The sequence below is a fragment of the Branchiostoma floridae genome, chromosome 5 (assembly GCF_000003815.2).
Source record: "Branchiostoma floridae strain S238N-H82 chromosome 5, Bfl_VNyyK, whole genome shotgun sequence".
NCBI classification, from domain to species: Eukaryota; Metazoa; Chordata; class Leptocardii; order Amphioxiformes; family Branchiostomatidae; genus Branchiostoma; species Branchiostoma floridae.
The window spans coordinates 26509116-26526644 of NC_049983.1; the positions used below are offsets into that span (position 1 = coordinate 26509116).

At 44.2% G+C, this 17529-nt stretch overlaps 1 protein-coding gene across 1 annotated transcript; it reads left to right on the forward strand.

The window, feature by feature from the left end:
* The first annotated feature begins 16523 nt into the window (after positions 1–16523).
* On the forward strand, positions 16524–17503 carry LOC118416387 (collectin-12-like). The gene is made up of 2 exons (XM_035821482.1): positions 16524–16812; positions 17073–17503. The coding sequence occupies exons 1-2, from the start codon at positions 16524–16526 to the stop codon at positions 17501–17503; spliced, it is 720 nt and encodes a 239-aa protein (XP_035677375.1).
* The last annotated feature ends 26 nt before the right edge of the window (positions 17504–17529 follow it).

The following is a 17529-nucleotide window of genomic DNA, read 5'->3' on the forward strand; positions in this document are numbered from 1 at the left end:
AAACAATATTATTGTCATGGATATAACAAGTGACAAGCATGAGTGTGGGATAACTTATGTCCTAAAATGGACCCACATACATACCTACTATACCGGTACACACGGTATACACAGTTGTGCCAGAGCCCATCTGTGCTGTGCTGTCCAGAGCAAGACTATCCCATATCTCACGTTTGCAGGAGGCGAGCGGGCAAGTACCAAAGGCGAAGAACTTGTCACCATTGTGATTAGGAAAAGCCAAGTCCACAACCCTCCCTACACTAACTGCCGGGGGGCACCCGAGGATGTTGTTGATGTAGGGGTCGGAGTTGTACTCATCAACACACCTGGAAACAGGACAGCCGTAGTATGTCTACTCCATGTTCAAAAGGAAATTATATAGACAGGGACAAGGAATAATCGAATTTGAGGAGGCTTGAAAAAGAGCGTCATGTCAATTTACATGAATCGCAAACTGCGTGGAGCACTTGTTTTTCCACTCAATGAGAACCTCAGACTGTTTGTACGTTGTGTCTACATGAATCCGATTGTAACGTTAATGGTTCTATCCAAAATATTAAAAGATACACTGGTGTATGTGTGCCACATAATGAAAGTCAATTATAGATAATCGATAGATACGTAACAGGTAATATTTCTATACAAAATGACTTAAATAATAGTGAAGTGCTCAATCTTACAATCTTTTCTTGAATTTTTTTAGAAAGAGTAATGCACCCTGGTCAGATCAGAAGACAGGTGCACTAACAATACGCGATTTCACTGCTAACGTTACGTGTCACGGATTGTACCGGATATGTCCGAGTGTGCTGCTCCCGCCACCCTCCACTGCATAGTTCTCCCCACAGCCGGTCGCGTTGAGCCCGAACTCTGCGCACAGATTTTGGTAGTCCCTGCACCAGCTTTCAGAGGCGGACAGCCCGTAGGTATGGGAAGGAATCCCAGCCTCGATGGCGAAGAAGTCGACGACTCCATGATACTGCAGGTTTGCAGTGCGGAGGACCTCGAAAGCGTGGTTTCCTGTCAGTGAGAGATTATGACACCAATAAAAGCGATGCAGCGCCCCTCCATGTTTTCAAATAGATTAGAGTTTGTCAATGTTATGCAGGTGTATTTGTTATGGACTGTGCATGTAGATGGTGGCTGGTGTTGGTAAGTGGTTGAATTGTTTAATGGAAGGTGAGAGACAGTGGTGTTGTTCGGGTTAAAGGTGTAAGTAGATGGTGTAACGTTGATTTACTTAAGGGTGGCGTGTTGCTGAGTGATTCAGGTGAATAGTGTAAGTGGATGGTTTGGGTGGATGGTGTTGGTGGATGGTTCGGGTGAATGGATAAGTGGATAGTTTGGGTGGCTGGTGTTGGTGATTGTTTCGGGTGAATGGTGTAAGTGTATAGTGTGGGTGGATGGTGTGGTCGGTTGGTTCGGGTGAACGGGTAAGTGGATAGTGTGGGTGGCTGGTGTGGGTGGATGGTTCGGGTGAATGGGTAAGTGGGTAGTGTGGGTGGATGGTGTTGGTGGGTGGTTCGGGTGAATAGTGTAAGTGGATGGTGTGGGTGGGTGGTGTTGGTGGATGGTTCGGGTGAATGGGTAAGTGGATGGTGTTGGTGGATGGTGTTGGTGGTTGGTTCGGGTGAATGGGTTAGTGGATAGTGTGGGTGGATGGTGTTGGTGAGTGGTTCGGGTGAATGGGTAAGTGGATAGTGAGGGTGGGTGGTGTTGGTGGGTGGTTCAGGTGAATCGGTAAGTGGGTAGTGTGGGTGGATGGTGTTGGTGGGTGGTTCGGGTGAATGGGTAAGTGGATAGTGTGGGTGGTCGTGTTGGTGGGTGGTTCGGGTGAATGGGTAAGTGGATAGTGCATAATGTTTTTTTAATGATGCGGATCGATCGATTCTATTTGTTTAAGTGACATAACAAATTGAGGTACTTGCCGTCTCTGCCTCTGCACACGGTGTAAATAATCCTGTTTCCGCTTCCGTCAAATGTAAAATCCCATGAAACGGTAGAGAACTTACTGTCTCTGTCTGATATATCACGGATGCAGTAATCAAACGAGCAGCTTTTGAAGACGAAAGTGCTGGTTTCTGTAACCGGGACAGAGAAAGCCAAATTCGCCAGACTTGCAATGTCGGTGTGGTCACGGAAGAGCGCGTTGTCGATGTAGGGGTCGGAGTTGTACTCAGTCACGCACCTGATGGAAAAACACACAAACGATTGGTCCTGACAATCTGTACTTTAGCTATTGACGAGAAATCTTTTACAATCTCAAAACAAGATGACCAAACTTCCCTTTGTTACCGTTCACATGCACTGGAGACGCAGCGGGTCCCTATCTGGATACACGACATGGTCTTAACGATATGTGAGAATGTAGACAAATCTCTAAAGGGGTTTGGTAGGGTATCCATGCATTATAGCCTCCCTTTTCTTGTAAGGGTATCTACGTACAAATCTTACCATGGAGTTGGTTTCAGCACAGCTTTAACAATGTATTGGTTACCACATTATCTGTTAGAACATTTATTTCATCACCACATCACCTAAACTCCAGGACAGCCCAATGGCATCCATGGTTAATACGGACCACAATTTCTAAAAGAAGCTACAGCCCAGTTCAGATAGCTTAAAAAGACAAGTTTAACTATTAGCGTGCACGTGTCAAATCCTACCGCGCAGCGCCATCGCTGAAATTTGGCCCTCCCTCGACTGCATAGTCCTCCCCAGGGCCCGTTGGTCTGAGCCCGTAGTCCGCACACAAGTACATGTAGTCCGTGCACCAGGAGTCAAAGTTAGACAGGCCGTCAGCAGGCAGCCGCGCCTCGATGGCGAGAAAGTTGAGTCCGACGCCATTAGAGTGGAATCTCCCAGGGTATGCCTGGTTCTTAGTCCTCAAGACTTCAAAGCGGTGGCGTCCAGCTGAGAGAACGGAATTTGCGTTAATATCAACAATTCCTGGCAACAACGTAAGGCTGTAATTAAGGCAGCCAAGTCGATGTAAATTCCAAAATGGCAAGACGGAGGCCTTTTAGTCAAGGTTACTGACTTTAGATGTTCTTGGTTCCTGGGTTCGATCCTGCTATACTACGTAACTTGTGCCCTTGGTAATGGCCCTTTACACGGCATTCCTCACCCCAACCAGGTGCAAAATGAGTCGGGTACCTGACTTCAATAAGGGAGGTAAAGGCGGTGGAACTACTACTCTTACTATTATGTACTCGTTAGGAGAAATCGCAAAAGACGTAGCCATTGAGTCTTTAATGAAAATAGTGGACCTCTGCTTAAGTTCAACCACAAATTTCCCTTCTAAAGAAGAATGGTATAACAGTTCCCCACCTTCACAACTACGTCCGTCTGACTGCAACACGAAGCCAGTTTGGCAGGTACAGGAGCTCCGACCGTCCCAGAAATGCTGGCAGCCGCCATTACCTGTTGGGAGAACAAACCACAGTTTAGGTAACGGTTACGGCTGGACAGGAAATGGCGCAACAATCAAGTGGGATCTGGCTTGTTCAAATTAGGACAAATTAGAAATCAGTTATTCTATTGATATGATAGCTGCAAAACTTTTTTTTTGTTTTTGTTTTTTTTGGGGGGGGGGAGAGAAAACACAATATGAGCTCATATTGATGACATCTTAGCGACAAAGGTGTAAAAAGTTCACGGGTGCGTCTTACAAAAGTATGTCAACACCAAACTAAAGTTCATTTGCTCCTATTGATAGGACAAACGTTTTGCTCATCAAATCCTCATTGCAAATTTAAGATCATTTTGCCCAAAATATAGGCATTATACATTTATACATTCTTAAGGAGTTAAAAGAAGAAAACTCAATAACATTAAAATTAACAGTTCCGTGCAAAAAGTACATGATCGCGTTAACGAAAGCTAACTTCAACGCCAAAGTAGACTTCATTTACTATCAATGTCAAGGAACAGATATTTACTCATTCAATCTCTATACCAAAATTAAATGTATTCGGCCTCGTAATAGACGCGTGATTTTTTTTATAAAAAGAAACCTCGGAAGAAACCTCAGCAGTAGAAAACGTCTTTATCTTAGTAAGGTGATGGTCAGTGCTGAACGGAAAATGACGCAACAATAAAACGTTGGGTCCAGATCACTGTGGCCTGACAGTTAGCAGGTTTTGTCCGATAATTTTGATGATTTCTTAATGCTAAATTTGGTATGGTAGAAAACGTAAATCATATCGCCGATGGAGGAGGGATCGATCTGCGCATGGTTTCTAATACTTTCACAAAATCCTTAAAGCTTGTTTAAGAACTTTATCATAGTTTTAACAGTTGTTGCCAAGATCTTTTTTACCAAGCTTCGTAAGTTATGTCGCCACTGAGTAAGGCGAGGAAAGTAACGTGGCCAGGTGAACTCTTTTCATCACTCTTCTCTGGTATCAATTTTAACTTTTAACCGAGCAATTTAATCAGGATTAAAATCACCATAAAACATGCAAATGATTGTAGCAAGTATCGTTACGGTGTCATTAATACTATTAGTGCAAAACGTGGTCCTTCTGATTGTGTGCACTTATGAGGAATTATTCACAAACATGTCAAAATATCCCTCTTACATTGACGAATCGATATACAATTATTATCGAAAGGTGTAAAAAATATATCACAGAACACAACATAGTTTGGACCCGTTCGGTCATTTTAGTCGTGTAAACTATGTGGATGATTGAGGATACACTTGTTATGAATGTAAAGCGAAATGAGAGGAGTAAGACGACCCGGATACTCACTGTGAACAGATGAACCGTGACACACGGTGTACACAGTTTGGTCCCCCTCTCCGGGCAAGGCGCGCCGTATGTTGCGCAGACTGGATAAACTATCGGATAAGTTTCGCTGGCAGGTTGACTCCCAACAGTTATCAAAGCCGAAACTCCGAAACTCAGAATTTCGGGCTGAGAAAGCCAACCTCGCAATCTCGTGAACAGCGTCGTGAACATTATCCTGGCCGCAGCCAAGCACTTCGTTGTTGTAGGGGTCTGAGTTGTATTCAGTCACGCACCTAGGCACATAAGAACATTACTTTGCTGACGATATGGTTACCCTTAAAAAGCGGATATCAGATGGAAAAAACTCCTACCACATGCAAAACAAAAGGACTATTCCAGGGAATAACCTCGCTGGACAACAAAACAGCACCCGGCAAGGCCAGACCAGCCAAACGCTACCCAGCAGTTATCCTGGATAGGTTAAATCATCTAACTCTCCACCCAGGAACAACAGCTCATGGCTGCGAAGTGTTACGTTTTAATAAACCATTCAGTCATTCATTCCTTCAAGACAGATTGAAGGACAGGTAACAAGACAGATCCCAGGACAGGTAACGACAGAGATCCCAAGACGGGTAACAAGACAAAACCCGAGACAGGTAACAAGACAGATCACAGGACAGGTAACAAGACAGATACCAGGACAGGTAACAAGACAGATCACAGGACAGGTAACAAGACAGATCCCAGGACAGGTAACAAGACAGATCCCAATACATGTAACAAGACAGATCCCAGGACAGGTAACAAGACAGATCCCAGGACAGGTAACAAGGTAGATCCCAGGACAGGTTACAATACAGATCCCAGGACAGGTAACAAGACAGATCCCAGGACAGTTTACAAGACAGATCTCAGGACAGGTAACAAGGTAGATCCCAGGACAGGTTACAAGACAGATCCAAGGACAGGTAACAAGACAGATCCCAAGACAGGTAACAAGACAGATCCCAAGACAGGTAACAAGAGAGATCCCAGGACAGGTAACAAGACAGATCCCAGACAGGTAACAATAGAGATCCCAGGACAGGTAACAAGACAGATACCAGGACAGGTAACAAGACAGATCCCAGGACAGGTAACAAGACAGATCCCAGGACAGGTAACAAGACAGATCCCAGGACAGATAACAAGACAGATCCCAGGACAGGTAACAAGACAGATCTCAGGACAGGTAACAAGACAGATCCAAGGACAGGTAACAAGACAGATCCCAGGACAGGTAACAAGATAGATCCCAGGACAGGTAACAAGACAGATCACAGGACAGATAACAAGACAGATCCCAGGACAGGTAACAAGATAGATCCCAGGACAGGTAACAAGACAGATCCCAGGACAGGTAACAAGAGAGATCCCAAGACAGGTAACAAGACAGATCCCAGGACAGGTAACAAGACAGATCCCAGGACAGGTAACAAGACAGATCCCAGGACAGGTAACAAGACAGATCCCAGGACAGGTAACAAGATAGATCCCAGGACAGGTAACAAGACAGATCACAGGACAGATAACAAGACAGATCCCAGGACAGGTAACAAGATAGATTCCAGGACAGGTAACAAGACAGATCCCAGGACAGGTAACAAGATAGATCCCAAGGCAGGTAACAAGACAGATCCCAAGGCAGGTAACAAGACAGATCACAGGACAGGTAACAAGAGAGATCCCAAGGCAGGTAACAAGACGGATCCCAAGGCAGGTAACAAGACAGATCACAGGACAGGTAACAAGAGAGATCCCAGGACAGGTAACAAGACAGATCCCATAGGCCCAGGACATCTACAAGACAAATCGTAGGACACGCATTGCCTGGCGGCACAGACCGAATAAAGGACAGCATGCATTGTAACTTCTGGTCATGATATTACCTATATTTCTCCGGATTATTGGATGCATAGGTGACTGCTTGAAGCTCCCCACAGCCTGTAGGTTGGAGTCCGAACCCTTCACAAAGGTTCTGGTAGTCCCGGCACCAGTTCTCTGAGCCCGACAAACCGTTAGCCGGCAGGCGCGCATGGATGGCGAAGAAGTTCTCCCCTTGATACTGCTGGTTTGTAGTACGCACAACTTGGAAAGCGTGATTTCCAGCTGAGAAGAATGAGCATCATAATTAGGCTTGTGATACGATGGAGACAGAAATTGTAATTATAAGTGCTAAAGCAAAAGACATACCAGCGAGCGTATCCACGGAAACAAGTCTTAGAATTGCAGCATAACTATCTTAACAAAAAGCTATTGATCACAGTTTCTCTAACAGTCCCAAACCATTCGTTTGGTCTTGAAAAGAAATGAGTATCAAAGAACATTTGCGTACTACACAGAGCTCATAACAACTCCCATACACAAATCATTTAGAAATTCAAACATCTACCAAACACCAAATTAGTTTAGAGCATTAGAAGATCTTTAGATGTGCAGAAATGCGAATCACTGTAAAGCAGCCAGCTGCGTCCGCTTTCATGTTTGTGTTCCTATGATGTATTGTGAAAACCCTTTATCCGTAACTACGTAACAAACAAGAAAACAAAAACAAAACTTACCGGCTGCTGTTGGAGCTGGAATTCCTGGAATGAGAGGTTGAAAATTCGTTAGTACATTTTATTTCTGGATTCTTCCAACTCTATTCTATAAATTTGTGATTTAGTCACCATTTAAAAAAAATATACAGAATATAAATATTTATTCTGGGAAACTGGCCTTGGGTTTAATATCTTGCTCTCGTCGTGCACAAAACGCGAGGTCATGTCTCATTAAATATTCAGAGGTTTTATGTATCTTTACATTATGGTTGATTGCACCTTTTATTTACACAGCTTGCCACTCGTTACTTCCACATGAAAAAAATATGACCATTTGAAAACAACTGTAGGAGTATAAGAAAAATAGACTTCATGCATCTATTATGGAGAGAGAGTCAGAATTAGAGAAATAAAACAAGTTCCGTGGACATGACACGATAAAGTGGCGGATACACTCCGAAGCATTGCCGCCTATTTCCGTCATTGCACGGACGATGTGTAACTAATCATGGGTTTAGAGTCTACAGGGACAGAACTGGCATGTGTGGTTGGAACTGGGATGCGTGGTTGGAACTGGGATGTGTGGTTGGAACTGGGATGTGAGGTTGGAACTGGGATGTGAGGTTGGAACTGGGATGTGTGGTTGGAACTGGGATGTGAGGTTGGAACTGGGATGTGTGGTTGGAACTCGGATGTGTGGTTGGAACTGGGATGTGTGGATGGAACTTGGATGTGTGATTGGAACTGGGATGTGTGGTTGAAACTGGGATGTGTGGTTGGAACTGGGATGTGTGGTTGGAACTGGGATGTGAGGTTGGAACTGGGATGCGTGGTTGGAACTGGGATGTGAGGTTGGAACTGGGATGTGTGGTTGGAACTGGGATGTGTGGTTGGAACTGGGATGTGTGGTTGGAACTGGGATGTGTGGTTGGATGTTTCTTTGTGTTGTTGGAACTGGGATGTGTGGTTGGAACTGGGACGTGTGGTTGGAACTGGGATGTATGGTTGGAACTGGGATGTGTGGTTGGAACTGGGATGTGTGGTTGGAACTGGGATGTGTGGTTGGAACTGGGTTGAGAGGTTGGAACTGGGATGTGTGGTTGGAATTGGGATGTGTGGACAAACAGGCGACTGTTTCTGCATTCTTCCAGAATAAAATCACTCTGGACTACATGACAGGGCCAGATAGAAGGTGCTCAAAACACTTTAACAGCCTCTGTACTGCAGATCTGGACCCCGTGTCCTTGGATGGGTGTGGTCACCTGTTGCAGTTTTTGTGCAAAATATGTGCAAAATACGCGTGCTTTTTGGCAGTAAGTTGCCATCATGTGCGGTAATCTACAAGAAAAAGTATCTAGAATTTTACCTAAATTTCTTGAAAGAACGAATGTTTGAACGAATATGACAGAGTTTACCTGCCTTTAAAATGTTATCCTATGGGCAAAGTGTTCAGTTTGTCGAAGCACAGGCACATATGGCGTTCACGTTCGAACCTGCACCTAACTATGTGTACAGGTACAGAGTTCTGGTCACACATTGCAAATAGATGACTGGCTTATTTGCAATAACAAGCATACCGTTACAACATTGCCTGGCTGAATAGGGGAATGAGACAGAGAGCATTCTTAAAAATCATTCAACAACTCTACATTAAATGTTAAGTAATAGACCTTAAATCTGGAGGTTCTGCACCTGAACCGCCTTAAAGTTAAAAATACAGAATATGAAGATTTATTCTGGAAAACTGCTCTTTGGCCTTGGGTTTAATATCTTGCTTTCGTCGTGCACAAAACGCGAGGCCATGTCTCATCAAATATTCAGAGGTTTTATGTATCTTTAGAATATGGTTGATTGCTTCTTTTATTCGCACAGCTTGCCACTCCATACTTCAACATGAAAAAATATGAACATTTGAAAACAACTGTAGGATATAAGAGAAATAGACTTCATGGAAATTTTGGAAAGAGAGTCAGAATAAGAGAAATAAAACAAGTTCCGTGTACATGACACGATAAAGTGGCGGTTGCACTCCGAGGCATTGCTGCCTATTTCCGTCATTGTCCGAACGGTGTGTAACTTATGGGTTTTCCAGTCTACAGGGACAGAACTGGGATGTGTGGTTGGAACTGGGATGTGTGGTTGGAACTGGGATGTGAGGTTGGAACTGGGTGGTTGGATGTGTGGACAAGCAGGCGACTGTTCCTGCATTCTTCCAGAATTAAATCGCCCGGGACTACAGGACAGGGCCAGATAGAAGGTGCTCAAAACACTTTAACAGCCTCTGTACTGCAGACCTGGACCCTGTGTCCTTGAATGGGTGTGGTCACCTGTTGCATGTTTTGTGAAATATGTGCAAAATACGAGTGCTTTTTGGCAGTAAGTTGCCAGCATGTGTGGTAATCTACAAGAAAGAGTATCTAGAATTTTACATAATTTTCAAGAACGAATGTTTGAACGAATATGCCATATTTGAGACAGAGTTTACCTGCCTTAAAAATGTTATCCTATGGGCAAAGTGTTTAGTTTGTCGAAGCACAGGCACATATGGCGTTCAGGCTCGAACCTGCACCTAACTATGTGTACAGGTACAGAGTTCTGGTCACACATTGCAATAAATAAATAGATGACAGGCTTATTTGCAACAACAAACGTACCGTTATAGCATTACCTGGCTGAATCGGGGAATGAGACAGAGAGCATTCTTAAAATTCATATAACTCTACACTAAAATGTTAAGTACTAGTCTTAAATCTGGAGGTTCTGCACCTGAACCGCCTTAAAGTTGTCGTTTGTCCTCAGTGTTCTGCCGTATAGCCTTCTCTGTTTAGGGGTCTACTAACTAGAGAAGGTGTCCATGGGGCATTTTGATATGGACAATGCAATTTTCACGCAAAGATTACGGTGTCTCAGGTCCAGGGAAGTAAGTGACAGCTGTTCTAAGGCTCTGTCATAGCTAACTTGGCTTCTACCTAGAATTATGGATTCATTCATTCTTCTTCTTTACCACCCTCGAACCACTCCTACTGGGGTATCACTGAGTGAAGGGTGTTGCCATGTCTGGTCAGTCAGTTGGAACTGTAATTTGGAAAAAAAGCTACATGCAAATATCGCACAGGGAAAAATAGTATATTCCCTACCCGTGACAATCAGCAGCCAACAGGCGATTCCAGCGGAGACCAGTCGGCTCCTCGTGGCCCGGCGGTCCCGTCCGGCCATGGTTAGTCCGTCTCTGCAAGTGACGCCGGGATCGTCTGGTTTTCGGTCGGTTGAGAAAAACATCGTGTCCTTGGCTGTTTGACGTCATCTGTTGCCTAGTGCGAACTATGTTTACCATGTTTCCATGGTTGTTGCCATGGTTATACCGCGGTCGCGCCCAGTTAATGTCTGTCCATCTCTGCGATTGACGTAGACATCGTCACATCTTTGGTCTGTACAGAAAAACATCATGTCCTTGGACGGGTGTGGCCACCTGTTGCCAGGCGCGAGTCATTTTTCACCATATTCCTATGGTAATTCTCATGCTTACCCAATGTTGATATACAAACACTTCAAACCGAACTAAGAACATCATTAATCTCTGGGCACACAGCTTGTTGGTCTCGCTGATGAAACTGAGGCTTACCAAATGGGTATTTGTTAAGTCGAAAAGGTGTCAAAAGAATGACGGCTGCGACATAACAATTTCCCGCTTTACCTTTTATTCAAAAGTTTTAATCAGAATGACAAGAGAGTGGTACCGCACTTGCTTTTATAATTATAGACAAGTTAGGGCCGGGCGTCCTGAGCAGTTCGGACAGGTTTTAAAATTCATAGCGCCAGGGTTACGGATATGGATGTTACCACCATTGTCCAGGGTGCGAAACCAGGGTGAAACCAGCTAAAACCTTTAGTACGACGGCGGCAAAGCATATAAACTAATGAGTTGTACGATAAATATAGTACTACTATTATTAGAGCTGAGAATTTTACAAGTTTGTGGCCAGAAGTATAAAGTAGCCAGCACTAACCACTGTAGCTGTTAGTTGGTATCCCCCGATGACCTCACGGGTCACTACATCCGTATCCCTAGCACTGTGAATTATGGGAAGTGTGCAAGTCGTCTATGTAAGATCCCTCGAAATCATGACCTCTGCCCCCGCCCCACGGCTTCATTAACGGCAGGAAAACACACCGGAAGATTGATTAGCTTGCTGCTCCAACATACGATCTTTGAGAGCTCAAATTTTCAAGGTTTTATGTCATACTTGTTACTGGTTTTATAAAGCACTAGAAAGAATTTGCATGCCAGCGGTAGATTTTTACTGACAGATAGGTGATGAAAAGTGTCGGATAAAAGGGGTGTCGAATATACAGTTTGTGCCGTTACCTGAAACATCTGACGTTTTAAAGTTGATTGAGAAACTGCTATTTGGAGTATCATATTTATTTTATGCCTGTCACATTGGTGCTACGCTCACATTATAACGTGTCACACGCCCATTTTCCAAATGAACGCCGACGCACAAAGCGTCATGAAATATTCATGCATTCATGGACGGCCCCAGCCCTCCCGTACTGTGTGCTATTCAAGGCCTCCCCATCCCATTATACACTTTCTTTTTTTCTCTCAATATTTTTGTTACCATCACTCTACTGCCATACATTTGTGATAGAAATATTGCTTTGTATACGTTTTGTTTTTTGGCCCTACACCCCCCCCCCCTTCAGATAAAGGCGACGACCTTTACGAAGCTGGACGACCATTTTAAAGGTCGGTGACCGTTTCCGATTCGCCGACAAATTGTCAACATCATGCTGCATAATCTTCAAGCAGATCCTACGGTGCCATAAGACAGTATCAAAGCTGGCCAAGGATTATAGCTGTCAAAGGGAGTCAAACGGGCACTGGGGTCGCATACACACTCCAAGGCACGCTTCACTCCTGTGCCAGCTTTTGACACTATCTTATTCTACCGTAGGATCTGCTTGGAGATTAATGCTGTACAGGTGTGGCGATGGAGAAACAAACAGCGTTTATTTGCGGTAGGTTTATTCATGAATGGTCCTATAAACGTTTACAATTTGGTTTTACCTGGCAACAAGCAAAAATTCCTAAAGTCTGTTTCTAATAATCGTCAAATATTTAGCGACCAAACCGATTACATGTTCACATAATTTGTCTCGGTGTGGGCGGTGTTGCCCAGCTTACATAAGTTACTTTCATCTCTGGTTTCTGATGTTGTGATGTAAGGCTTTATATTTCTTTGAGTCTGGGACTACTCTGGAGTCGGCAGGCGCCTTGCCAGGAGCAGGACGTGTTTTTGCTGTGCAGAAACCTTACAAAACATGTTTCGATTGGAAGGGCAGCAGCAGTCCGAGACAAGTGACGCAGGTATCTTTGTAAGATGTTTAAACTTAGAAGGCTGAAATTGCAAAGTGACGACCGGTCATTGCTGCTATCCCGTGAGCTTGTTGCCCAATATTTTGTAGTAGCGTGGCACGGTGCGCAGTCCAGTGGTAAGTGACCCTGCCCCACGACCAACAAGCCGCGAGTTCAATTTACTAGTTGCTCCCCCGATATGCACGCTACAATAAATGGTCGTATATGCCTTGTGCTTGTTGAAAAGAGCTAGGAGAATTTCCAATTAACCTGAACATACTGTACATAGCGTCTGTCTTCTCTGTCAAGACCAGTGGAAGAGCAACTCTTCAGAAAAATTAACTCATCTTCCTTTTCCTTCATGTTGAGGCAATAGGATGTAACCAATGTTTTCCTTTTATCTACTTTTAGATTTTTACGTTGGGGTCACCCTTTAATAAACCTTTAGCCATTAACGCCCCGGTATTTTCTACAAATAAATTTTAAAATACATAAAATACTGTAATTTTTTCCAGCAGGTGCGGCACCCACGCATCGCCCTCAGACTGATTGGCAGGCACGTGCCGACGCCGCCGCGAATGTGCCAAATCCCATGTACGACTCCAGACCAGGTAAAACGCTTTCAAGCCCTTTTGTTGTCTCTCTTTGTGGTGCTTACTTTGATTCTTCAATCAATGTACCTAAACAGTATTCTATTGCATACCGCCGGCGGGATCTCAAGTCGGCAGTTTTTCCCAGAAGCTGCATGAATCCACGTAACTGCCTCAGACTGGTATTTTACCTTATCAAACCTTGAAACAACCTTCAAACCTTTTCCGTAACCAATGGCAGCCTCACCGACGACAGCAGGATACATTTTCAACATAAATGTAAAATTATTTGTTACCATTTACTACCGTTATTATGATCTCTTGTTAAGAGGTTATCATCTGTTATCCTTTACTGTTATCGTTATTTTCTGATTAGTTAAATTCATATCTATATGATTTTGATTGAAGGGATGGACTAAAACAAGCCCCATGACTTTTCTCCCCTGATTTCAAAATGGGCGAAAAAATAAAATCACATCAATAATATCAATTATGACGTAATTACTGCAATCATGGAAGTTTGTTTTGTTTCCCTCCCACAGGAGTTTACAATCCGCCCACTTGCAACAAGGCGGAATGGTCCAGGCGATGTAAAATGCTGTGGAATATCGTTGGTCCTTTGTTTGCCATTGCCATTGCCGTTATAATAACACCATATTTTGCAGGTCAGATTTTAATTTCATACATTCATAGATTGGATAACAAAGTCCTTAATTCACAACCATGAAGTTACAGCAACCGCCATTTCCGTGACCTTTGTTACCTTTATAACGTTGAATATAGTCAGAAAGGCTAGGAAATTAATATGCAAATAAATTACAAATTAAGGTACAGAATATTATTTAGAGTTCCAATGTTTCAGTCCAAGAGTCAAATAAAAGCTCTGCGTGGTTGCACAGGGTGATATTCAGTCACAGTGGAGTTCATTGTGTTTTTTTTTTGTGTAAGGCATAACTCAAGAAGTTGTTGATCGTGATGGACCTCAATAAATTTGATATGAGGGTCGGGGTCAGGAAACAAAGGTCAAGTTCGACGATGAGCCCCCTAGTGTGCTTTCGAAGGTACTGCAGTGAAATTCAGTTTTTGAGACCTTGTGTTCTGGACATACAGTCAAACCTGTATTAGCGGCCACCTTTGCATACCGGCCACCTGGCCGTAGTGGCCACTTTTTGTCGGTCCCTTGGAAACACCTTTCTCACGCGGCGGCCATGATAGATCTAAAACGAGTTCAATGTGGCAAACAAAAGGCTGTCCATCATAATTAGCAGTTCGACCAATGGTAGCCTGCCAATTAGGAAATCGACCAATAAGTGAATGGCTGCAAATTCGTTACAAATTTGCATTATCATGTTGTTATTTTGCATCTCTTAAGGGACTATGGGTCCAGTCTACACTACTCTAAATTGGTACATCTTTCGGTGCATAACACTTCAAGTAATATTTATTATTCTATCTTATATCATGAAAATTTGTGTGGTTTGGGGGAAAACTAAATGGGACCTGATTTTAGAAATAAGTTTTGTCTGTTTGCCTCATTGACCTCTTCTTCGATCTATCATGGCCGCCGCGTGAGAAAGGTGTATTCGTAATGATTAAGAAATAGGCTTAGCGGCCACCTGCCCAACGCGGCCACGGCCACACGATTTCCGGTCCCGCAGATACAGAAACACTGCCGATTACGGCCACGGCGGCCGGCTGATCTACGGTGCGGCACGCATTTGGCCATACAGCAGCCGTATCGTCACCTTGCGCCGGATTTAAAACCTCTTTATTTCCAAACAAAACTGCTTTACCGCCGACAAACGAGGTCATATAAGGTCAACAGACGACACCACTATTACGGAGGTACATTGTGGTAAAGTTACGTTCTAACACACTATCACTGAGGTTAATTTACATTACAAAAACATTCTAAATAAATTGTTACACAGATAAAATAATGAACTTAAGACTTTGGTGATTTATTCCTACATTTATTAAGAGATAATTCTAAAATGACAGGCTTTTCTTGTGAGTACCACATTAGCATAATGGTGGAATCTGACGTATGAACGCGCGAGGGAACGCATGGACGGCGAATTATCAAAGAAATATGACGATACCGGTCTCTTCAGACAAAATCAACTGTAGAACATTTAAAACTTTTATTTAGCTTTTATTGTCTTCATTCATACAGTACTAACAATCATTGCAGTGCATGTATAGTACTTTATTATGTGAATGAAGATCAATGGGTACTAAAACCATGTGTAACTTATTGCTTGTGGTCAATTAACCAGCATTTTCTCTATAGTGGCCACCTCTCTATAGTGGCCAATTTTGACCAGTCCCTTGAGTGGCCGCTATAGACAGGTTTGACTGTACTGTCATAATGATGTTAGCGTTGTAGGTACCTATTGGTGTATATTTGAGCCCTCTAGCGGCTATTTGAAATCTTTCTAAAATGTTTCATAGAGTTTTGTAAAACCTATCGGCAATATTTTTTTATACACAGTTAAATTCGCCGGGGAGATAGAAGAACTTCGCGCCCAAGTAAAGGAGCTGAAACGTGAGTATGCTGATATTTCACAGAGTTTCAACTTTGTAGCAAGAGGGCAGCCTCTACTTCCACATGTCACTTGAAAACAGTACAAATTGGCCAAACAGACAGATAACATACCAGATGAGTTAGCCGGCCCAAAGCTACAGTTTGCGACATGGCGAAAAGTAAAAGTTTTGGCCCGCTATCTCCCCTATTAATTGGTGGCCAGGTGAAGATCTTGACAGTTGTGGACCAATGCAAGAGCGGTTTGTTTTATTTGCTGTCGTTTGGTTGTATGATACAATGGACAATGGAAAGAACAATGAAGAAATGTGTATGTCTGACCCCCTTAATTTCACGAATACAGGTCGAAATCTATTTACAAACTGCTAGTAGCATAATCTACGACTTAGTTCATCCTCCGTTCGATTTTAAACAATGATAGAAATATATGAACATGTTTGCTTCATGGTTGATGTGATTGATAGTACATAACTAGACATATCACGTGTTCAAACATTGTATTCTTCACATTCCCGTCATCTCGACACGACAAATGCCTGGGACTTTCGGGTAGACGACACGGCAGAGGCGGCTGGGTCTGTCGAGCCTCCTGGATCTCCGGGAGCAAAGGGAGCTATGGGTCCGGTCGGCCCTGTGTCTGCCGGGCCACCTGGACCTCCCGGAGAGAAAGGAGCCATGGGGCCAGCTGGCCCTGTGGGAGAAAAGGGAGCCATGGGGCCAACTGGCCATTTGTCTGCCGGGCCACCTGGACCTCCAGGAGAGAAAGGAGCCATGGGGCCAGCTGGCCCTGTGTCTGCTGGGCCACCCGGACGTCCGGGAGCAAAGGGAGCCATGGGACCAGCTGGCCCTGTGGGAAAGGACGGGCCGCCCGGACCAGTTGGGCCCAGAGGGCTGAAGGGACCCGTCGGGCCGCCCGGTCCAAATGGGCCCAGAGGGTTGATGGGAACCATTGGGATGCCTGATCCTTCAGAGAGCTCAAAGTGCCTGCCTGACGATGCAGGTAAAACATACACCTTGTCAGTGTCAGGTTTTATGTGAAATTCTTGAACAATTTTACTCTTTTTTGGTGCATTTGTCCCATGTGTTTTTTCCCGTTGATTTTAGCGTTTTCACAGTCAATACACATGATGCTCAGTATAGCAGTTTTCTGCCCAAACAAAAAGCAAAATGTCGTTTTACTTGAAGGCAGGCAATGAATAATCCTTGCGAATGTTTGAGTTCTTAAAATATCTTATGCATCGAAGATGTTCATTCCCGCAGCTTGTCCCAAAGATTATACAAAGTTCCGCGGAATCTGCTACAAGGCCTTCGACACTCCTACGTACTTCAGCACAGCAGCCGCGGCCTGTCGTGATGACGGCGGCACCCTCGCCATGCCCCGAGACGGTGCGAGCAACATCTTTCTGGTCTCCTTGCAACGTCCTGGCATCAGCTACTGGATCGGCCTGCACGATCAGCGCAAAGAAGGGCGCTTTGAGTGGGTGGACGGTTCTGCACTTGGTAACTTCAGCTCGTGGGCAAGGAGCAGACCAAGTAAGAGAGAACGCGACGCCAAGGTGAAGGATTGCGTCATTTTTGACGCAACGCTGTGGAGCGACTTCCCATGTAATCGGCCGTATCGCTTCATGTGCCAGGTGGTTCCCGGCCCGGCAGCCAACCGTACTGTTGACTGGCCGACAGACTTGACGTGAATTACCATTGCAGAAAGATAATTATG